The 24,028-nt window shown below is 45.4% G+C and overlaps 1 protein-coding gene across 8 annotated transcripts in view; it reads right to left on the reverse strand.

The window, feature by feature from the left end:
- Window positions 1-24,028, reverse strand: part of cep72 (centrosomal protein 72) — a 208,521-nt gene that overhangs the window by 171,165 nt on the left and 13,328 nt on the right. For 7 of the 8 annotated variants that reach the window (XM_085989102.1, XM_085989099.1, XM_085989100.1 and 4 more), the window contains exons 2-3: window positions 22,464-22,591; window positions 5,532-5,724 (exon numbers count right to left, since the gene is read on the reverse strand). In XM_085989102.1, coding sequence (XP_085845228.1) covers window positions 5,532-5,724; window positions 22,464-22,591 — 321 coding nt within the window. The remainder of the gene's footprint in view (window positions 1-5,531; window positions 5,725-22,463; window positions 22,592-24,028) is intronic. The other variant, XM_085989103.1, reaches the window with a different exon arrangement.

Consider the following 24,028-nt stretch of genomic DNA (forward strand, 5'->3'; position numbering starts at 1 on the left):
TCTTTTTTTTTAAATCCCAGAGGTTATTTATGGCGGACCCCCGGTTGAGAATCCCTGCTGTACAATAGGAAACCTGTATATACTTTTAGGTGGTAGAAAAGATAATGGAATCTTTACTCTAAGATGTAATAGAAAAACATCTAGAAACTGAAAATATAATAAAAAGTAGTCAGCACGGATTTCAAAAGGGAAGGTCGTGCTTGACCAACCTTATAAGTAACAGAAAGGGTAGATAAGGGTAATGCAGTAGACGTAAAATATTTGGATTTTCAAAAGGCCTTCGATAAGGCCTCATGACTAAGGTCAGAACACGTGGAGTCAGGGGACATGTAGCAGAACGGACAGCAAGCTAGCTACAAAACAGAGAAAAAGAGTAGGGGTTAAAGGTAGTTACTCAGACTGGCAAAAGGTAGGAAGTGGTGTTCCACAAGGATCGGTGCTGGGACCACTTCTGTTCACCATTTACATAAACGATTTGGACTCGGGAATCGGAAGTACAATTTCAAAATTTGCGGGCAGCACCAAATTGGGGGGTACAGTTAATACTCAGGAAGAATGCATCAAAATACAAGAGGACATAATAAACTTGCAAAATGGGCATGTAATTGGTAAATTAATTTCAATATAGATCAGTGTGAGGTGGTACATTTTGGTAGGAAGAATAAGGAGGCCACGTACTGTTTGGATAATAAGGGGGGAAAATTCAGTATCGCCCCGTTTGGGGCACCATTAGCGGCTGTGCGCAAAGTTTAGCGCCTGGCGCTATCGCCTCCGACGGCAAACTTGGCTTTTATCGCCCCTGGAGGTGATTGGAGCGCTATATCAGACGCTTCACACCTGTCTTAAGGTGCAAAGGCCGAGGAGCGAGGCGCTACCTCAGAGCGCTAGCGAAGCTCATGTGATGTCAGTCAGCAATGGAACACACACTGGCGCCGGCCAGTTCTTAAAGGGGAGTTCTGACGAAAGGTCATCGACCTGAAACGTTAACTCTGTTTCTCTCTTCACAGATGCTGCTTAACCTGCTGAGTTTCTCCAGCAATTTTCTGCTTTTATCTTAAAGGGGAGGGTTGATTTTGCTCTCCATCCACATCCTGCTCATTGCAGCCTTGAATCTCGGCCTGGAGAGACCTGTACATCAAATCTGCTGGAAAGAACAATGGAGAGACCCAGGGAAAGAGCTCAGAGTGCAGCCCCCACAGTCTCTTCTAAATAGATACAAGAAGGGCAAATCAAAATGAACCTGCAAAGTGCTGCTCAGTACCCAAAACTCCTTCACACGGTGTTGAATCTCTCCAGAAGTCTCTCTCTCTCAGAATGTGTGGTGCAAAAATGTCACCAACAAAAAAAGGCAGGAAGTGGTCGCCTTTAAATAGCGCTCCCCCAGTCCCTTCCTGACTGCAAAACACTCCCCTCAACCTGTCGTTGCTAGCGGCAGGCGGTAAGGCAGGGGGTGCCACTCAATATCCGGTTCGGGGCGTTACCGGGGCGTTGCGCACTCGACTGACGTCACGATCTGCCGGCGCAGGAGATTGTGGCAGTAGTGTTTAGCGCCAGCGCAAAATATCTAGTTAATTTCGCAAGCGGTGCAAACATCGCTGCGCCCGGGCGCTAGTTGCTTTGTGCCCCATTAGCGCCCTCTTAAGGTGCTAACGGGAGGCACAAACAACTGAATTTTTCCCCCTAAGAGTCTAAATGGGGGGTAGAGGAGCAGAGGGATCTGGGGGTACAGATGCACAAATCACTAAGAGTAGCGACACAGGTTAATAAGGCCATAAATAAAGCAAACAACGCACTGGGGTTCCTTTCTAGAGGGATAAAATTGAAACGCAGAGAAGTTATAAACTTCTACAGGAAACTTTGTGATATCCGGCACCGACGGGACCGAGCTGTTGCCGTCCCATCAAAACTGCCAGACAAACCAGCACTAATGTTAAAACATATACGGAAGCTTTTGAGCTCCGTATCTAGCAACAAATCCTGTTAGCTTCTAAACAGTCGGCCGTAGCTTGCAAGTGTCTCTGTAGCTAAGCAACAGCTTTAGCTAGACCTTGCAGAGCCCGACTGGTGAAAAAAAAGCAACGAAAAGAAAAAAAACTTATTGAACCGACTCCTGAATTTTGCCAGTGGCTCGAGCATTCCGGACAGTTAACCTCCGGATAAACCAAAGTTTCCTGTATATCTTTTGTTTCTTAACCTGTCCCATTACCATCTCCTTTTGCCTTGAATATCTCTTAATCTCTCCTGCCTTCTATCCTATCACAGACCTTCCCTTTTGTTCTTTCATCCCCTCCCCCCTTTCCCAGCCCCTACACTTGCCTAAAAATCTGTTCCATTTCCTGTTTTTCCCAGTTCTGACGAAAGGTCATCGACCTGAAACGTTAACTCTGTTTCTCTCTTCACAGATGCTGCCTGACCTGCTGAGTATCTCCAGCATTTTCTGTTTTTATTTCTATAGAACCTTAGTTAGACCACACTTGGAGTACTGTGAACAGTTCTGGTCTCCATATTATAAAAAGGATATAGAGGCCCTGGAAAAGGGGCAAAAAAGATTTACTGGAATGATACCAAAACCTATCAGGAAAGGTGAAACCAGCTGGGGCTCTTTTCTCTAGAAAATAGAAGACTGAGGGGTGACCTGATACAGGTCTTTAAGTGTTTGATAGGGTAGATGTAGAGAAGATGTTTCCACTTTTTTTTTATTCGTTTTGTGGGATGTGGGCATCGCTGGCAAGGCCAGCATTTATTGCCCATCCCTAATTACCCTTGAGAAGGTGGTGATGAGCCGCCTTCTTGAACCGCTGCAGTCCGTGGGGTGAAGGTACTCCCACAGTGCTGTTAGGGAGGGAGTTCCAGGATTTTGACCCAGCGACGATGAAGGAGCGGCAAAATACTTCTAAGTCAGGATGGTGTGTGACTTGGAGGGGAAATTGGAGGTGGTGGTGTTCCCATGCACCTGCTGCCCTTGTCCTTCAAAGTGGTAGAGGTCGCGCGTTTGGGAGGTGCTGCCAAAGAAGCCTTGGCGAGTTGCTGCAGTGCATCTTGTAGATGGTACACACTGCAGCCACGGTACGCCAGTGGTGGAGGGAGTGAATGTTTAAGGTGGTGGATGGGGTGCCAATCAAGCGGGCTGCTTTGTCCTGGATGGTGTTGAGCTTCTTGAGTGTTGTTGGAGCTGCACTCACCCAGGCAAGTGGAGAGTATTCCATCACACTCCTTACTTGTGCCTTGTAGATGGTAGAAAGGCTTTGGGGAGTCAGAAGAGCAGAACTAGGGATCATCATAAATATAATGTAGTCACTAATAAATCCAATAGGGAATTCAGGAGAAACTTCTTTACCCAGAGAGTAGTGAGAATGTGGAACTCGCTACCACAAGGAGTAGTTGAGGTGATTAGCAGAGATGCATTTAAGGGAAAGCTAGATAAACACATGAGGGAGAAAGGAATGGAACGATATATTGATGGAGTGGATGAAGAAGGGTGGGAGGAGGCTTGTGTGGAGCATAAACACCCACATGGACTTGTTGGGCCAAACGGACTGTTCTGTGCTGTAAATACTATGTAATACATTCCACTGCCGAACAAAGCTCCTTTCATTCAAGAGAAGCTTAAAGCACAAAATTTTGCTTCTAAGCCTTATTAAACTTTGGTTCTGCTTTTCTAACTCCAAATTACACCTCCTCCTCCCAAAAGCAATGACACTGCCTTGGTCTTCCTACCATTTCAAACTTTATGGCGTAATCTTGTTCAACTAATAACCATTATTGTGACGAGGCTTTGAAATTTTGTTAGCCAGAAATAGCGATCCCTTGAAGCAAAAAATACCAGATACATTACACCCTGATAATGTAGTAATTTCTCACTTTAGTGTATTAATACTCTGCAGAAAAATATATTTAACATCCCCTTTGCCATTACCGAGATCATTTTGAAACATCTGCATTTTTAAAAAGATGTGCTTTTTGCCGTGAATCACATCAATTTTGCAGTTGCTTCTTCACCTCTCACCCTTAGTTCTCGGCTGTTGCAGTCGTGTTGTTGTATGTACAGGTATCACAATACATCACAGGTAGGTATGATTAAGAATCACATGGTCTTTAAAAGAAAGCAACAGCAATTTTTTATACTTCGGTAATGTAGTGAACAGTGAGGAGGATAGTGATAGACTTCAAGAAGACAGACTGGTGGAATAGGCAGACACGTGGCAGATGAAATTTAATGCAGAATAGTGCCAAGTGATACATTTTGGTAGGAAGAATGAGGAGAGGCAATATAAACTAAAGGGTACAATTCCAAAGGGGGTGCATGAACAGAGAGACCTGGGGGAATGTGTGCACACATCGTTGATGGTGGCAAGGCAAGTTGAGAAAGCGGTTAAAAAAGCATACGGGATCCTGGGCTTCATAAATAGAGGTATAGAGTACAAAAACAAGGAAGTTATGATGAACCTGCATAAAACACTGGTTCAGCTTCAACTGGAGTATTGTGTCCAATTCTGGGCACTGCACTTTAGGAAGGATGTGAAGGCCTTAGAAAGGGTGCAGAAAAGATTTACAAGAATGGTTCCTGGGATGAGGGACTTCAGTTACGTGGACAGACTGGAGAAGCCGGGGTTGTTCTCCTTACAGCAGAGAAGATTGAGAGGAGATTTGATAGAGTTGTTCAAAATCATGAGGGGTCTAGACAGAGTACATAGAGAGAAACTGTTCCCATTGGCGGAAGGGTCAAGAACCAGAGGACACAGATTTAAGGTGATTGGCAGAAGAACCAAAGGCGACATGAGGAAAACTTTTTTACGCAGTGAATGGTTAGGATCTGGAATGCACCGCCTGAAAGGATGGTGGAGGCAGATTCAATCATGGCTTTCAAAAGGGAGTTGGTTAAGTACCTGAAGGAAAAAAAATTGCAAAGCTAGGGGAAAGGGCGGGGGAGTGAGACTAGCTGAGGTGCTCTTGCAGAGAGCTGGCTAGGGTTCGACAGGCCGAATGGCCTCCTTCTGTGCTGTAACCATTCTATGATTTTATGATAAATCATTGAATTGACATAATTTGAAAAATAACTTACATTTATATGGCCGCTTTCATGACCTCAGGATGTCCCAAAGCACTTTTCAGCCAATTAAGTACTTTTTTTTGAAGTGTAGTCACTGTTGTAACACGGCAGCCAAATTGCACACAGCAAGGTCCCACAAACAGCAATGTGATAATGATCAGATAATCTGTTTTAGTGATAATAGTTGAGAGATAAATATTGGCCAGGACAACAGGGAGAGCTCCCTGTTTTTCTTCGAATAGTGCTACGGGATCTTTTACGTTCACCTGAGAGAGCAGAGGGGGCCTCAGTTTAACCTCTCAACCGAAAGACTCTCTCAGTACTGGCACTGGGAGTGTCGGCCTAGATTTTGTACTCTAGTGTCTGGAATGGGACTCAAACCCGCAACCTTCTGACTCAGAGGCCAGAGTCCTAATGATGAGCTGCGGCTGAGAAAGGAATGGATGCGGTTATTATTACTTCAGCCCAGCAGGGTACTTACCTAATCTTCGAAGATTGGGGAGCATGTGTACAACAAAAAGTCGATAGTCCAATTCATTTTTGGACACAGGGTTCAGTCTCAGGTCAAGTTCTTTCAAAACACCCAGGTTACGAAGGAGAAAAATTTCTTTCAAATTTGCTATGTTGTTATAATATAGGTTGAGCTTTTCCAGATGAATCAAGTGTTGAATCCCCTGTGTGTACAATACAGACAAGGTGAAAATGTATTAAATCTGTCGGAGTTGTCTTAAGTATGCATAAATACTCTTTTTTACAGCATTAATGTGTGGCAAATGTTTATTTAAAATTATTTTAGGAAACCAAATTAGGGGACTGTTATATTTCCAACTGGTTCCAACCAGGTTGAATATTCATTCCGGGTCCGATACAATGGCCTGGATTTTGCAATGATAATAACGGCGAGGCTATCAACGCTCACCATTATTACGGAGAAAATTGGACAGCAACTTCCGGCATTTGCACATGCGCATTTAAACGCGGAAATCCGGAAGTTGCTGACAGAGATACCCCGCTCCTCCATAGGGTGCGCTATAATAGTCCTTGCCGATAGTCTCGGCACTAAAATCAATGCAATGGTGTGAAGTTGGAGTACTTGCCCATTAGTTCCCCACTAAACATGGCAGACAAAGTTTGGTCTGGTGCATTGAGGAGTAAGTGAATTTTTAACAGCATGATAAGTGATAATTACTGTCAAACAACCTCTCTGGCCCTGAAAATTTAATCTTACAAGTGCGATGTCTCATTCCTACAGTAGTTAATTAGTATTGGAGATTTAAATTTTTTTTTTAACTTTTTCTGTCTGTCTCTTTTATCTCTCTTTCTCTTAACATAGAAACATAGAAAAATAGGAGCCTGCTCCGCCATTCAATATGATCATGGCTGATCCTCTATCTCAATATCATATTCCCGCTGTCTCCCCTTACCCCTTGATGCCTACAGAAACATAGAAACCCATCTGTCTTTCCCAATCTTTATTTTGCTTTCTGTACATGATTTAAATCTAATTTATACTTCCTACTTTAAACCTCCTGGTTTCGACTCTGCGTTACTCGGTGAGGATTCTTCAATCTGATTGGTTGAAGAGCCTCCCTGTTTGTGACTTGCTCACAGATGCCCTTTAGAGGGCGCCGCACTGGATCAGATGTTGGATTACAGCAAGTCTCCACTCAAAAGCCCACAAACACTTTGGCCCCGATTTTCCTGGAGCCATCAGGCGGGATTTCAGGCGGGCGGGGGTTGAAAAAAAAAAAAAAAAAAAAAAAAAAAAAAAAAAAAAAAAAAAATCGCAGAAATAGGGGGTCGCGACCCCCCCCCCCCCCCACCACCCGATTCCCCGTCCCGCCCGACTTTCGCCCCGGTGTTTCAACGTGACCCGAATCAGTCCCGCCCGCAGCAGGCGGGACTGGTCATCGGGAGCCTAATGAGCAATAATTGGCATCTGTAATCCAATTTTAAGGGGCCCTTGCAATTTTCAGCCTTCCCCCACGTAAACCACACCTGGTGGGAAACACCGCTGATGAAACCTGGCGTGAACAATGTCGGCTTGCTTACTTTCAGCTGCAGGTCAATCAGGAATGAAGAGACTTAATCAGACAGCATTTGTAGGCTGTAGGACCTTGTTGCTCCAGGCTTGGGGCAACTTCGAAGGCTTAGGCACAGCTGTGGAAGGTTGGAGCCTCACAGACTTCTCCAGTGTGAGCTCCTGGGAAGCCCCTCTCACCGCCCTCACTCAGCGCTTCCTCAACGGGGGCATCTGCCAGAAGCTTGGGAGGACTTTTGTTCCTTCCCTTCTTGGCATTAGAGGATCTCCAACAGCAGAGGAGGCTGGAGCAGATCCAGCAACAGCAGCTCCAGCAGGAGCGACAGGCTGCGGCTCAGCCACCTGAGGCAGCACAGGCCAGAAGGGGCCAGCGTATGGAAGGCCGTCGGCGCAGGAGATACCCCCAAACAGGGTCTACAGACACAGGGTGAGCTACCTCAACATGACTGAGCAGCAGTGCCAAAGGCGGCTCCGACTTTCGCGAGAGGTAGTGACTGACATCTGCACAATGCTGCAGCAAGACCTGGAGCCCAGAGCACCAGGTCAACACTCCTTACCAGTGGCCATCAAAGTCACCACCACACTCAACTTTTATGCCTCAGGCTCCTTCCAGGGATCAGCAGCAGACATCAGCAGCATCTCCCAGGCGACCGCACACTCTTGCATCAAACAGGTCACCAATGCCCTCTTTGCCCTCGCACACAATCACATCCATTTCACCCGGGATCGCGCAAGTGTGAGGGCGCGAGCGCTTGGATTAGCTCAGCTGGCAGGCTTTCCAAGGGTGCAGGGCGTCATTGACTGCACACGTGGCCCTTAGGGCACCTCATCGCAATCTAGGAGTTTTTGTCAACCGCAAGGGCTTCCACTCCCTTAACGTTCAGCTGGTGTGTGACCACAAGAAGGTGATTTTGCATGTTTGTGCCAAGTACCCTGGCAGCTGCGCTAGTCTACTGTGCCTCCGCTATTCAGTCCGCCAAACGAACTTCAGGGATGGCTACTTGGAGACAAGGGATATCCCCTACGGTCTTGGCTAATGACACCGTTGAGGAGACCAGCCAACGAAGCTGAGGAGCGCTACAACTCCAGCCACATTTCCACCAGATGCATTATCGAGCAAGCCATCGGATTGCTGAAGATGCGCTTCAGATGCCTCGATAGATCAGGTGGAGCCCTACAGTACTCAGCAGCCAGGGTCTCCAGAATCATCGTGGTATGCTGTGTGCTTCACAACATGGCACAGCATCGTGGCTTGCCGATTCCGCAGTGCCAAGAGGCTCCTCACAGAGCCGCCTCAGATGAGGATGATGCTGAGGAAGAGGAGGAAGACGGAAACGAGCATCCTGCAGAGGCCCGTCAACCAGCGCCACCAGTGCACGAGAACATTGCTGAGCGGAATGCAAGGAACGCACACATCCTGGCCAGATTTGCGTAGCCTGGTACATCAAACACTGTAGCCTCGCTGCTTTTTAACTGACCATGGACAGTGGCCCATCCCTGCGCATTTCTACCTATTTGACCAGCTTGCTGACATCTGCAAGTAATCCTAAGGCCTCAATGTGAAATCCCCATTCGCCAAATGACAAGACGCCACAACTGCAGCAGTTGCCACCAGATTTTTTATGTACAGGAAACTGATGGCATTAAAACTATATACAAGGCTTTTCACCCAAGTGACTACCCTTGTGATTAGTGGTGCTTTATTTTCCTCTTACGCATGCTCCTACGTAGTGGTACCCCTGTGGCTTCAGCAGATGTGGAGGCTCCTTGCTCGCTTTCCTGCTGCTCCTGTCTCGACACATTTGGCGGGCGTCCTCTAGGGTGGCGAGCCTGCGAGGGCTCGCCAGCAGTCTGCTGCTCCTGCGGCTGTGCAGGGGTTGAGACTCCTATCTCACTTGGGTGCGGACTCTGGCGGGGCTCTGACCGAGGGCTTTGAAGTGGCATGGAAGTGTGAGCGCGTGGAGAGGAGCCCCCACTTCCTTCAGGTGTGCCAACAACCTCCCTCTCATGGGTCAGCTCCCCCTCAGCGCCTGCAAGTGGCTGGGGAACACCTTGCTGCACATCAGGGGGGCCATGGGGACCCGTCTCAGCACTGGAAGCCCTGCTCAGAGGGACTTCCATGAAGGTCTGGTTTCGGTGCTCAATAGATGCCCATCGCTCAAGAGATGTTATTCTATTCTGAGCACTCACCATGTTTTCGATACCCTGGCGACTAAGCTCCTCCATGGCCGTAGCCCTCCTCTCCTTGGCTGCAGCCTTCCTCTCCTCGGCTGCAGCCCTCCTCTCCTCGGCTGCAGCCAGCCTTACCACGGAGGTAGCCATCCTTTCCGTGGTGATGCTTTCATGCGCCAATGACTCCAATAAGGTTGTGCTCATGCTCGCCATGGACTCCTCCATTCACTCCACACTCGCAGCGACCCTGGAGACAAAACCTGCCAGAGACTCCTGCATCTGTGCATGGAGATCCATCACCTCCTCTCTTGCGGATGGACCCAGAGGCATAGGGTCGACATGCAGCTGAGCTGAGCTGGCAGAGGCCTGCGCCCTCCGACGAGGACTCTCCACTGCTGTCCCTGTCTCCACAATCTGCTGGTGCTCACTTGTGAGCTGTGAAACACCAGGTGACAACACTACTCTATGTCCCGAAGGCCCCCCTGAGGTGTGAGTGTCTGTGCTGGTGTTGGGTGCGCTTACTTCTGCTGATGCTGCGCCCTCAGAGGTTGGAGCTTCCTCTGAGGAGTCTGGCTGCAAAGCCTCTTCCTCCTCGGCAGTGGGGACGGGGGCTCTGGATGGTCCTGTGGGGGAGTAAAGGAAAGAGTTAGAGATCTGATGCCAAGACTACTTGCACATTGGATTTGGCAGATGCTCATAAGTCCAAATGATGTAGCTTCAGAATCATATCAGCGACTCATGCTATGTCAATGAGAGAGATGGGAAACTATTCTGTCACCAGCTTGCGGGCTTGCTCCTGTCTCTCCTTCCCCAGCTTCCGCAGCCACGTCAGCCCCAGCAATCTCCATCACTGCTTCCTCCCAGGGGGTCAGGTGGGCGATTGAGGGTGGTCCTCCTCCAGTCCTCGCTCGCTCTCTCCTATTGTGAGCTCTCTTTTCCTGCAATGAGGGAGACAAGTGGAGTTTCAGTGAGAGTGCAGGAGTGAGTGTAGAGATTGCATAGCATAAATACTTAGAAGGAGACAAAGATGGTGTGAGGCTGCAAGATCAAGGGCCCTCCCTGTGTGTTGTCAGTTGTATTCCAAGCATCAGAGTGAGAGGCAGTGTGAGGGCTGCATGGTGGAATAGTTATGTGAATGTGAGCATAGAGAGATAGGGAATGGGTAAGGGTGCATGGATGTGACTGTGAAGTGGGATGTGGAGGAAGAGAGTACTAAAGCTGAGTGCTGTTGGGGAAAGGCAATGGGGATCAGGTTGAGGGTGATGGAAACTTCATACTTACTTTTCCTGTACGGTGAAGGTCATGGAAGCGCTTCCTGCACTGCATCCAGGTCCGTCGGGTGACTCCCTGAGAGTTCACCTCTGCAGCCACCTCCATCCATGCAGCCCTGGTCTCTTTGGGAGGCCTCTTCCTCCCTGAGCTAGGGAAGAGGACCTCCCTGTGGGCCCTAACCCCATCCACCAATGTCTGCAGTGATGTCTCATCAAATTTGGCGGCAGCTCGGGCTCTGCCGCTGGCAGCAGCTGGTGCAGGCTCCTCTGCCATTCTGTATGACTGGTTGGGAAGCCTGCAGAGGTTGAAAAGCTTGCTGGAGACTTTAAAAGCACCACGAATGATGACATCATACTGTGGGGCTTTCTGACTGGAAATGGACACTTAGCAAGGGTGCCCACACGCTGGAAATTAATTGGCCAATTGAGGGAAAATTGCATGCAGCTGGCAGACCCATTTAGATTCGTGTCGGAACCTGACATTCGGGGAACCCGACAATTCCCTGCACCTGCGGGAAAATCGGGCCCTTTGTGGGCAGATTTGGCCTTCGATAAGGTATCCCATAATAGACTGATGAACAAGGTCAGAGAATGCAGAGTCAGGGGACAAGTAGCAGAATGGATAGCAGAATGAATTGCTAGCTGGATTCAAGACAGAAAGCAGAGAGTGGGAGTAGGGCAGCTATTCACAGTGGCAGAAGGTGAGTAGTGGTGTTCCACAAGGATCAGTGCTGGGACCACTGCTGTTCACAATTTATATTAACGATTTAGACTTTGGAATCAAAAACACAATTTCTAAATTTGCAGATGACGCCAAATTGGGGGGGATAGTCAATACTGAGGAAGACTGCAACAAAATACAGAAGGACATTAATAAACTTGCAGAATGGGCATATAATTAGCAAATGAAGTTCAACACAGATAAATGTGAGGTATTACATTTTGGTAGGAAGAATATGGAGGTCACTTATTACTTGGAGGGTGCGAGGCTAGGTGAGGTAGAGGAACAAAGGGATCTCAGAGAACAAATACACAAATCACGAAAAGTTGTGACACAGGTTAGCAAGGCCATAAAAAAAGCAAACCAAGCACTAGGGTTTATTTCTAGGGGTATAGAATTGAAAAGTAGGGAAGTTATGCTAAACCTGCATCAAACCTTGGTTAGACCACACTTAGAGTATTGTGTACAGTTCTGGCCGCCATATTATAAAAAGGGTATAGAGGTACTGGAGAGGGTGCAGAGAAGATTTACAAGGATGATACCAGAAATACGAGGGTATACATATCAGGAAAGGATGAACAGGCTGGGTCTCTTTTCGCTTGAAAAAAGGCTGAGGGGTGACATAATAGAGGTCTTTAAAATTATGAAAGGTTTTGATAGAGTAGATAGAGAGAGAATGTTTCCACTTGTGGGGAAGAGTATAGCTAGAGGCCATCAATATAAGATAGTCACCAAGAAATCCAATAGGGAATTCTGAAGAAACTTCTTTACCCAAAGAGTGGTGAGAATGTGAAACTCGCTGCTACAGGGAGTGGTTGACGCGAAAAGTATAGATGCATTTAAGGGGAGGCTGGACAAACATGAGAGAGAAGGGAATAGAGGGTTATGCTGATAGATTTAGATGAGGAAAGACGAGAGGAGGCTCGAGTGGAGCATAAACACCAGCATGGACTGGTTGGGCCGAATGGCCTGTTTCTGTGCTGTATATCCTGTGTAATCCTATGTAATGTAATGTCAGCGAGGTGAACAGCAAGCGCCGTTCCTTCACTGCTGACTGCAAAATCCAGACCATTATCAAACTCAAACCTATTGCATGTGATACTGACCCCCAACATCATTAAATGAGGCAAAAATACATAGCAATACTTAAATGTGTACAACTGGAAGAAATAGCTGGCAAACTCCAGGTAAATTAAACAGAGAGAAAGTGCTTTTTGTTATCAGTCCATTAACAGCTAAATTAATTTTTAAACTGGAACACTGTAGGGTGTATGAAATTATGATGGGGTTAGGCATCACCAAACTTGCAACAGATCAATTATTGAATCTTTAAACCATCCAATTTTAATCTGGTGCAATTAATTTTTTTATTATTCAACAAATATTTTATTAGTCCCTGCCCTGTTTTTTGGCTCTTATATCCTCTCCTATCGAAGGTGCTGACTCATGCTGGGACAGAGTTCCAACGTGGCGCTCTGATACTTCTCCCACGTGGCATGAGGAGACACCACCAAGATATATTTACTGGTCATCTCATGTGTAGGATCTTGCTGAGCGTGTGCAACATCAGCTGCATTTATTTGCATTCCAACAGTAATTGCGCAATACATATTCTTCTACATAGAAACATAGAAGATAGGAGCAGAAGTAGGCCATTCGGCCCCTTGAGCCTGCTCCGTCATTCAATGAGATCATGGCTGATCATCCAAATTCAGTACCCTGTTCCTGCCTTCTCTCCATATCCCTTGATCCCTTTAGCCTTAAGAAATATATCCAACTCCTTCTTGAATATATTTAATGAATTGGCCTCTACTGCCTTCTGTGGTAGAGAATTCCACAGGTTCACCACTCTCTGGGTGAAGAAATTCCTCCTCATCTCAGTCCTAAATGGCTTACCCCTTATCCTTAGACTGTGACCCCTGGTTCTGGATTCCCCGACCATTGGGAACATCCTTCCTGCATCTAGTCTGTCTAGTCCTGTTAGAATTTTGTAAGTTTCGATGAGATCCTCTCTCATTCTTCCAAACTCCAGCGAGCACAAGCCCAATCGACCCAATCTCTCCTCATACGTCATTCCTGCCATCCCAGGTATCAGTCTGGTGAATCTTTGCTGCACTCCTTCCATGGCAAGAACATCCTTCCTCAGATAAGGCGACCAAAACTGCACACAATACTCAAGATGTGGCCTCACCAAGGCCCTGTACAACTGCAGCAAGACATCCTTGTTCCTGTACTCAAACCCTCTCGCTACGAAGGCCAACATACCATTTGCCTTCTTAACCGCCTGCTGCACCTGCACGCTTACTTTCAGCGACTGGTGCACATGGAGCCCGGTTATAAATTTCAGTATATAATCTCTTGGGTTCAGCATCACTGGTCTCACCTGCAAGTGTGTCCACGTTTCTTAGGATCAGGAGTTGAACTTTTAAAAAAAATTAAAAATTGTTCTCTGGATGTGGACAACATTGGTGGTGGTGGGAACTTTCCTTGAACCTCTGCAGTTCTTGCGGTGGTTGTACTCCCACAATGATGTTAGCCAGGAATTAGGTGTCAGCCTTGGCTCAGTTGGTAGCACTCTCGCCACTGAGTCAGAAGGTTGTTGGCTCAAGCCCGACTCCAGAGACTTGAGCACAAAACCTAGGCCGACGTTCCAGCGCAGTGTTGGCGGTGCCGTCTTTCGGATGAGACGTTAAACTGAGGCCCCGTCTGCCCTCTCAGGAGGATGTAAAAGATCCCATTTCGAAGAGCGGGGGAGTTATCCCCAGTATGCTGGCCGACATTTATCCCTCAACCAACATGACACTGTTTATGGGGCCTTGCTGTGTGCAAATTGGCTGCTGTGTTTCCTACATTACAGCAGTGACTACACTTCAAAAGTACTTCATTGTCTGTAAAGCGCTTTGGGACATCCTGAGGTCATGAAAGGCGCGATATAAATGCAATTTTTTCTTTCTTTCTAGGATTCCGATCCAATTTGGGGACGTCTGAGGCACTTTATAAGTGTAAGTCCACTGATCCATACGTGGATGATAAATGAATGTCAGCAGGTAGGCTGCCTGATCATCAAGGACCACACAACCAAGCCCGATACTTCCCTCAATGAAGTCCAATGCATTTCTAGCAGGAATGAATGGACAGCGATCAGCAACAGGAACCAGGGCTAGTTTTATTCTTACTCGTGAAGGCCCACTAAATCCAATTGTAGCACCACCATCGGTACCCTAAATGAGATCAGCTAACTCAGCACAAATCGATAGTTAAACCTAGGACCATTCTGGTCCGCTGGACTAACAGTTGGCTGTGGAGTTCCTCACTGAGCCATCAATTCAGCTACTGTTCTACTTATTAGTTAGTGAAGGGTCAAACAATTTAGGAATATGTGAAAAGGATGGACAGGAAAAAACCGACTGGTCCATCCAGACTATCCTACACAGTTGTGATGCCTTATGCATACACTCCCCACCCACCGACAGACACGTAATCTTCTGGGAGAGGCAAAAAAAAATAAAAACCAATGCCAATTGACGTAATAAAACTCACTACGCACTTGGTTCGAGTAAAAAGCAAGGCTTTAATCAACTTGTTTCAGAACATGGAGGTCTAGTTGTACTTCACTAGTTCCTGTCTTACAAAATGTCCCAGGGCAAGCTGAGCCCGAGTATTTATACTCCTTGGACGGCGCCACCAGCTGGCCGTCCAGCGTTATTTCATGAGTCGTTTCTTCATGATGATGTGATTTATAACACCGATTAGTGGGGGGGGTGGGGGGGGAGATGGAAAATTCCTCTCTGACCCCCTTAGGTGACTGAAACTAGTCCAGGAAACCACACTGGCCCCAATTTACGTTACAGGACACTTAACTCCCACCCTGCCATAAACAGATCCAGCTCTCGCTTGAAGGAATTCAGCGAATCAGCATTCACCACACGAGCCAGCAACCTGTTCGACAGGTTCACTATTCTCTGGGAAAAGAAGATCCGCCTAACATCCAACCTAATTCTGCCCTTACGCTATTTGTAAGCGTGACCCCGGTCCACCCTAACCTGTTTACATAAAACAACAACTTGCATTTATATAGTGCCTTTAATGTGGTAAAATGTCCCAAGGCGCTTCACAGGAGCGTTATCAAACAAAATTTGATACCGAGCCACATAAGGAGATATTAGGATAGGAAGAGGTCGGTTTTAAGGAGTGTCTTTAAGTAGAGGAGAGAGGAGGAGAAGTTTAGGGAGGGAATTCCAGAGCTTAGGGCCTAGGCAGCTGAAGGCACGACCGTCAATGGTGGAGTGATGAAAATTAGGGATAAGCAACAGACCAGAATTGAAGTTGAAATATTTGGTCGACATCAACTTAATAGTTTATCCAGTCCCTTCATTATTCTGTAAACCTTCACCACATCTTTTTCTGGTATATGATCATTGCTAAAAGGCACCCAAGAAAAAATAGTGGCAACTCATCCCGGATATACAGGAAGTGGTGTGTGGCCATCAGGAAAACTGTAATCCCGATTTGCAAATGCTGAAACTTTAGCAGGAGTTACGCAAGAGGTTTTTATACAGTAATCCTTGCCAAAACTCATTATTTCCTCAACGTCTACCTGAATGAATCGCAATTGAAACTGCTCCCCTTCCCTATGCTGCGAACTGACTGGAATAACTTGGATGCATTTCAAACCAATTTATGGGACAAACAACTCAGAAATGCATCCTTTAGTGTACCCTGTCCTGCAGATTGTACTGAAGTAGAGACAGCAGTAATACTCAATGTAATGGAGATCAAAACAAAAATATACGATAGCGATCCAGTGTTAAAGTTTAATAAGGGCTACCCTGATGAGTTAGTGAATAAATGTCCTATAAAGATCACTACAATTTTAGATTTTATCCCTAGTTTATGTTAAGTTGGCTGATTGCAATCAGGTTAGCAGTGGGAAGAGAAGCTAGAAGTTGTCTCAGTATTCCAAGGCTGCGAACGAATGGGGAACAAAAGCCGGCGCTCCCCCTCCCCCAGGAATGCTGTCTAGTTACCCCCGCTGAAACAAGTGTGTCGTGTGGACGTGGTATGAGGGAGAGAATGAGCTTTGCAGTGATGCCTTCCACAATCAGCCTGCCAGAGCTCACTGTTTAGGCTCACAAATGAAGAATGCCACTTGAAAAAGATGCCTGAAAGGTGATGTGGTTTGTAGAAACACTCCCAACTGTGATTCAATATCCTGATAATCAAAAAGTTCCTTGTTCAAGGTCATTTTTGCTAATGGGCAACATACTTATTTGTAAAAATTAACAAATGATAACACATTTGCACATTAAAGAGTAATTTGCCAACTTCACAATCTTAGTTTATATTGTTTGGGTGAACAAGGGATTTTTTTTGTTTTCTATTAAAGGGGACAGAGAGTACATTTTGTTCCAAGTACGTGCATTAGGTTATATGTTTCGTGTGATTAGCACATGAACGCTGCTTTTTAACATGAGCACCAGTAAAAAGAAAAACTTGCATTTATATATCACCTTTCACAACCTCAGGACGTCCCAAAGCGCTTTACAACCACTGAAGTACTTTTGAAGTGTAGTCACTGTTGTAATGTAGGAAACGCAGCAGCCAATTTGTGCACAGCAAGCTCCCGCAAACAGTAATGTGATAATGACAATCTGTTTTTTTCGTGATGTTGGCTGAGAGCTAAATATTAGCCAGGATACCAGGGCGAACTCCCCTGCTCTGCTTTGAATAGTGCCAAGGGATCTTTTATGTCCGCCTAAGAGGGCAGACGAGGCCTCGGTTTAATGCCTCATCTGAAAGACGGCACTTCCAACAGTGCAACACTCCCTCAGTACTGTACTGCACTGGAGTGTTATGCTGGATTTTGTGTTAAAGTTTCTGGAGTGGGACTTGAACTCAAAACCTTCGGACTAAGATGCGAGAGTGCTACCACTGAGCCAAGACTAACACAAGAGAGGTATGGAGAGCAGGGAGTCTGACTCCAAACTGGCTGAAGAGCATGTGTGGACCCATCTAAAACCCCACTTATAGAGTAATCTTCTGGGCTAGTTTTGAATGCCAAAAGGGGTCAGAGAGGAATTTCCCAGATATTATTCCTCCAAATTGGCCTGGGTTTTTATCTAATTTTTCACCTCTTCTAGGAGATTACATGGTTTTGGATGGGGTGGAGAGTGTGGATACTGTGATGCACAAGGTATCACAAGCTGGAAGGACCAGAGGGTTTTTTCCTGTCTGTCATTGTTCGTATAGAGTGGCTCTGCGGTATTCCTCAGACTGGTTTGGAGTTGCCCCCACTGTTTACAATGGAGGCCCCCCACTCTGCGACACAGCCAGTTGGCCACATCATTGGAAGACTAGTGGGGAGAAGACTCTATAATCCAACGGTCTGCATGTTAGCAATAAAATGTAATTTTAAAAAAAAATCAAAGACATTTCTGATAAAACTTATTTTCTTCAGCTTGTTCAATGTTGGCAAAACCAAATTCATCCTTTTCAGTTCTGGCAACTGCCTCATTTTGGCTCCAGTCCCGTTAACCTCGCCAACTAACAGTTCGGATTGAATTAGCAGCTGTGCAACCCAAGTATTGTGGATGAATTTTCTACTATGAAGTCTGGGGAGCGAATGCCAATTGTAGTGCCCCTTTTTCCAGCCCAGCTGAAATTAGTTAACTCAGCACAAACAGGGTCCAACCGAAGACCTACCGATGAGCCCGGGTTTCCTGGTCTGGACCGCTTAATATTTACACCAGGCTGTATTTTTAACCACTCGCTATCAGGGAAGCTTCTTTCTGCCTGCTTTAATTGCCCCAAGTGAAATGAATGTGGGCATCACAATCCATCATCAAATTAATGCCAAGGGTGTCACTTTTGCATGGATGCACAGCTTTTTCCAGAAAAGTGGCAGTATAACTCCAGAACCCAATGGATTCCAGAACACAGTGTCATGAAGACAACCAGTTTTTTTTAATCCATTCTCAGGGTATGGGCCTTGCTGGCAAGACCAGGAATAATTGCCCATCCCTAGTTGCCCTGAGAAAATGGTGGTGGACCTTCTTTTTGAACTGCTGTAGTGGTTTGATACAACTGAGTGGCTTGCTAGGCCTTTTCAGAGGGCATGACAGAGATAGGCCAGACCAGATAAGGACGGCAGGCTTCCTTCCCTAAAGGACATCCCTAAAGGACATTAGTGAACCAGTTGAGTTTTTATGACAATCCAACAGCTTCATGGTCATAGTATTTTATTTCAAGGTTTTTCTAAGCTGAATTCAAATTCTCAAACTGCCGTGGTGGGATTTGAACTGACAGGTGAAATTATAATGGGGAATAAGGAAATTGCAGAGACTTTAAACAAATATTTTGTACCTGTAGAAGACACAAAAAGCAGACCAAAAATAGTGGGGAACCAAGGGGCTATTAAGAGTGAGGAACTTAAAGTAATTATCAGTAGAGAAAAAGTACTTGAGAAACTAATAGGACTAAAAGCTGACAAATCCCCTGGACCTGATGGCCTACATCCTAGGGTTCTAAAAGAGGTGGCTGCAGAGGTAGTCGATGCATAGGTTATGATCTTCCAAAATTCCATAGATTCTAGAACGGTCACAGCAGATTGGAAGGTGGCAAATGTAACCCCGCTTTTCAAGAAAGGAGGGAGAGAGAAAACAGGGAATATAGGCCAGTTAGCCTGACATCAGTCGTGGGGGAAATGCTGGAATCCATTATCAAGGAAGTGGTAACAGGGCACTTAGAAAATCATAATATGATTAGGCAGTCAACATGGTTTTACGAAAGAGAAATAGTGTTTAACAAATTTATTAGAGTTTTTTTGAGGATGTAACTAGCAGGGTAGATAAAGGAGAACCAGTGGATGTAGTATATTTGGATTTCCAAAAGGCATTCGTTAAGGTGCCATATAAAAAAATTGCTATGCAAGATATGGGCTCATGGGATTGGGGGTAATATATTAACATGGATAGAGGATTGGTTAATGGACAGAAAACAGGGAGTAGGGATAAATGAGTCATTTTCCGGTTGGCAGGCTGTAACTAGTGGGGTGTCGCAAGGATCAGTGCTTGGGCCTCAGCTATTTACAATCTATATTAATGACTTAGATGAAGGGACCGAGTGCAATGTATCCAAGTTTGCTGACTATACAAAGTTAGGTGGGAAAGTAAGCTGTGAGGAGGACACAAAGAGCCTGCAATGGGATATAGACAGGTTAAGTGAGTGGGCAATAAGGTGGCAGATGGAGTATAATGTGAGGAAATGTGAGGTTATTCACTTTGGTAGGAAGAATAGAAAAACAGAATTATTTTTTAAATGGTGAGAAACTATTAAAGGTTGGTGTTCAGAGAGATTTAGATGTTCTCGTACAAGAAACACAGAAAGTTAACATGCAGGTATAGCAAGCAATAAGAGAGGCAAATGGCACGTTGGCCTTTATTGCAAGGGGTTGGAGTATAAGAGTAAGGAAGTCTTGCTACAATTATACAGGGCTTTGGTGAGACCACACCTGGAGTACTGTGCACGGTTTTGGTCTCCTTATCTGAGGAAGGACATACTTGCCTTAGAGGCGGTGCAACAAAGGTTCACTGGATTGATTCCTGGGATGAAAGGGTTGTCCTATGAGGAAAGATTGTGTAGGTTTGGCCTATACTCTCTGGAGTTTAGAAGAATGAAAGGTGATCTCATTGAAACATATAAGATACTGAGGTGGATTGACAGAGTAGAAGCTGAGAGGCTGTTTCTCCTGGCTGGAGTGTCTAGAACTAGGGGGTATAGTCTCAGGATAAGGGGTTGGCCATTTAAGACTGAGATGAGGAGGAATTTCTTCATTCAGAGGGTGGTGAATCTTTGGAATTCTCTACCACAAAGGGCTGTGCATGCTGAGTCTTTGAGTATATTCAAGGCTGAGATAGATAGATTTTTGCATTCTAGGGGAATCAAGGGATATGTGGATCGGGCGGGAAAGTGGAGTTGAGGTCAATCAGCCATGATCTTATTGAATGGTGGAGCAGGCTCAAGGGGCCGTATGGCCTACTCCTGCTCCTACTTCTTATGTTCTATTCTCTGGATTATTAGTTCAGGCCTCTGAATTATTAGTCCAATATCATCCACATTACATTTAACTACTAATTGCCCAATTATTGCTTGGTCAAAGTGAATACTGTAACTGGTGCGAACAGATATGGCACTACAGACACAGTTCTGGGATCTAACTGGTTGAAAGCAGGCTCTGGTGGTCGAAGGGATAGCAATCTTTGCTGCTGGGTTGCAACCAATTAGAGATATATACTAGCTCACCTCCAGTGCTTACAGGTTGAAACAGAAGTATCTCAGAGCATGTGCATGGAAGGCGGGAAAGGTTGGCAATGTGCGACTGACTAGATTTTGAACGGCCGGCCAAAGAAAGCAAAAGAGAAAGAGCAGCATTTAAAATATATATATATTTTTAAAGTAACATGTGCAAAGGTGTCTAAAGGTAGGTTCAATCAGGCATGCAGATTTATATCTAACTGTTAAACAAAAAAAAGGGGCAACAAATCATGCTGCACGTTAGGAAGAAAAGAAACTCCCTCAAAAAAAAAAGATTTTTTTTCTGTCATTCATGCTTTAGTTATGTTTGTCTTGGGTGCTGGATATTCTCTGCTCCTGCATGTATGTGTACACATATGCACGCACGAGCTGATCGCAAGAGCTGATCGCAAGAGCAGAGAACACCCATATTTGAAGGATTCAGTAGTTAAGTTCCTTATTTGAGCTGGTGGCATTGCTTATGTTGATACAGAGAACATGCCTTTTTATAACAATGGAAACATTATATTGGAAAGATGCAACATGGGCCTGTATTTTGCGGTAGAAATAATTGTGAGGTTCAGTGCTCACCGTTATTAAAGTGTAAATCGGACAACGACCGCACATGCGTAGTTAAATATGGAATTATGAAGTTGCTGTCCGAGTTGCCCTGCTCCTCCAAAAGCTTCGCTATACGGGTATCTCACCGAGAGTCTCGGCATTAAAATACAGACAGGCGTGAAGTTGCGGTACTTACCCGCTAGTTACACACTAAACACGCCAGGAAATGTTAGGGCTTGTGCATTCGGATCTAAGTAAATTTTTAATGGCGTGGTAAGTCTTAATTACCGTCAAACAACCTCTCTGGCACTAAAAATTAACTTTTACATGTCTGAAGTCTCATTCCTTCAGATTTTAATTATTGTTGGAGAATTTTTTTAAATATTTTAATGTAATTTTTAAAAAACTTTTTCTTTCTGTTTCTTATCTTTTTCTCTCTTAATCTCATCTTTCTTTCCTTCTCCTTATTTTGCTTTCTGTACATAATTTGGCATTGAATTAAATATTCTAACTTACACTTCCTGGTTCAGACTCTGCGCTGCTCAGTGACAATTCTTCAATCTGATTGGTTATGGCGATACACGGTTGCTTTCCCTGTTCACTGGTCCCAGATCGCCTCTAGAGGACGCTGTGCCAAAATGGCTTTCTAATCAGTGCAATTTCCAGTGTAAAAGCCCATAGAAAGTCTATGGGCAAGTGTGAGTGTAATGAATGGCTGGTGCTCTTCGTTTGCCATGGACCCCAAAATCTGGACAATGTTTTTATAAAATAGATGTGTCTCTCCCTAGTTTCTCACTGAGTTGTATGGATTGGGGGTGTTATCTGTGGCGTACTGATGGCGGAGCAACTGGAAATAAGTACACCTCCAAATCGAGGTGTCCCATTTCATATATGCTGAAAGTTCAATTGTGCCTGGTGTTGCAGCAGTTTCACAGAGCCCCGCCATTTCTTGTCTCTTTCCTTTCACAGTTGCTCAATGATTCAAGTTATGGGCAAGGGCTGCGTGTAACCCAGAGAGGCTCGAGTAACTCCGATGTGCCTGACCAGGGAGCTGATCTAAAACGACTGGACCTTAGGAAACTCTCCTGGTTGAATATGCAGCTAATCCTGAGACAAAATTTTACAAAACACTTGTTAGGAGTCCATTAAATTGCACAAACAAGTACTCACGAACCAAATTGCATACCATAACAAATATATAAGTACAGGACATCTTTTGATCATATGCATTTATGATTTTTGTAGAAGGCTATTAATGCAACACTCAAGGACAATTATGTAACAGTTTGCATAAGGAGACTGAATATATTATGCATTTAACAGCTAAAGCTTATCACTGACAAATAAGAAACTGACCTCTAATGAAATCAAAGAATTACGGGATAGGTCAAGTGATTTAAGACGGGTAAAGTTCTTGAGGGACTTTCCAAGATGTGTGATCTTTTCCTCATAACTTCCTGGCAGAAACAAAGATCGTACATCCGCTAAAAGACAAACAAAAAAAATCAGCTTTTAATACGTTCACAGTTGTAATCACCATTCAAAAAGGAGAGTTCAACGATTGATCATAAAATCATTTATGACTTTTACTTTGCTGTTCCTACCAGGTGCATAACTGGAATGACACTCCAAATAATTTCCAGTTAATCCACAAGTAATTCCCCCCAGCATCTAACAGCAATGCTTTAAAAAAAAAATTCCCCCACTTCTCCTGAATGTGCTGACCCTTGCTGAGGTACAGTCCCCACAAGCACCCACAGCACCCCAGTCTTCACGTGACTCTTGACAGTGAACATGAAGATGTTCCTTTGCAGAAGGCATCACAGCTGAGCCCAATCTTGTTCTCACTCGACATTTACATACGTGGATGTTCCAGAAGAGATCTCTGGTTAACTACTGGGAGCAAGAGTCTGCTTGTTTGTCCCCTCTTTCTTAGCCCAGGGGCACTGAGCACCATGACAACACCTCCAACTGCTGCGCCAGCATTGTGTTCCAAACTTAAGCCAACACAGACCAGAAAGTCGGAGGTTTCATTCCAAGCCTGCAATCTCAGAGGCAGTAGTTGGGTGCGATTGGACTCAATGGGCTGGATTTTCATTCAGGGGACGTGATGGAGGTGGGACTACAACTTTCGGGGTTGTAGTCCCGCCTCCATCGAGATGTGGCCAATCCACGTGATTTTAAATTGATTGACCTTGTTGAGCCCGCCCAGCGGGCTCAGCAGACCAATTAAGGGCCACCCGGCAACAGGTGACATCACAGACTGAAATTTCATCTGTCAAGAGGTTTTGACAGATGAAATATCAGTGTTTGAAAGCTCTTTGAAGCTATCAAACACTGACAGTCTTACTTCTAACATGAGTCCTTCTCCACAGACTCAGTTAGAAATCTCTCCTGCACAGAAAGCTGAAGGCTGTCACTTTTGACAGTTCGCAGCCATTCTGCTTTCTGTGCCAGTGAGATGAGGGACTCCCGAGACCTAAAGGAAGGAAGGCTGTAAAGGTAAGAAAAGGTAATTTAAACTTCTTTAAACACTTTAGACACACCAAACACACTTACCTTTGCACTCATGCACACATCACTCACCTGAACACCAACATCTCGACCCCCTCCAAGTCCTTCAACCGCCTCCTCTAACTTGGCGTGGTTCAGAGCCATCGGGAATCCCACACTTCAACCTTAAAAATAGGGATTAGGCTAAAAACTGCCTGTTAACTACCTGTTAACAGGCAGTTAATTGGCACTAATCCCTTCCCGCCTCAGGGAGGCGGGTCCCAGTGCGGGGCAGGTACCCGCCTCCTTTGAAACTGGCATGCAGGCGGGTTGGGGCGGGACCCCCGATTTCGGGATTTTAACCCCCCACACGCCTCCAATCCCGCCTCCACGGCACAATGAAAATCCTGCCCAATGCCTCTGCGCTT

Source organism: Somniosus microcephalus, chromosome 5 (assembly GCF_052327205.1).
Source record: "Somniosus microcephalus isolate GS21.2 chromosome 5, FLI_Smic_1.0, whole genome shotgun sequence".
Classification (NCBI taxonomy): Eukaryota; Metazoa; Chordata; class Chondrichthyes; order Squaliformes; family Somniosidae; genus Somniosus; species Somniosus microcephalus.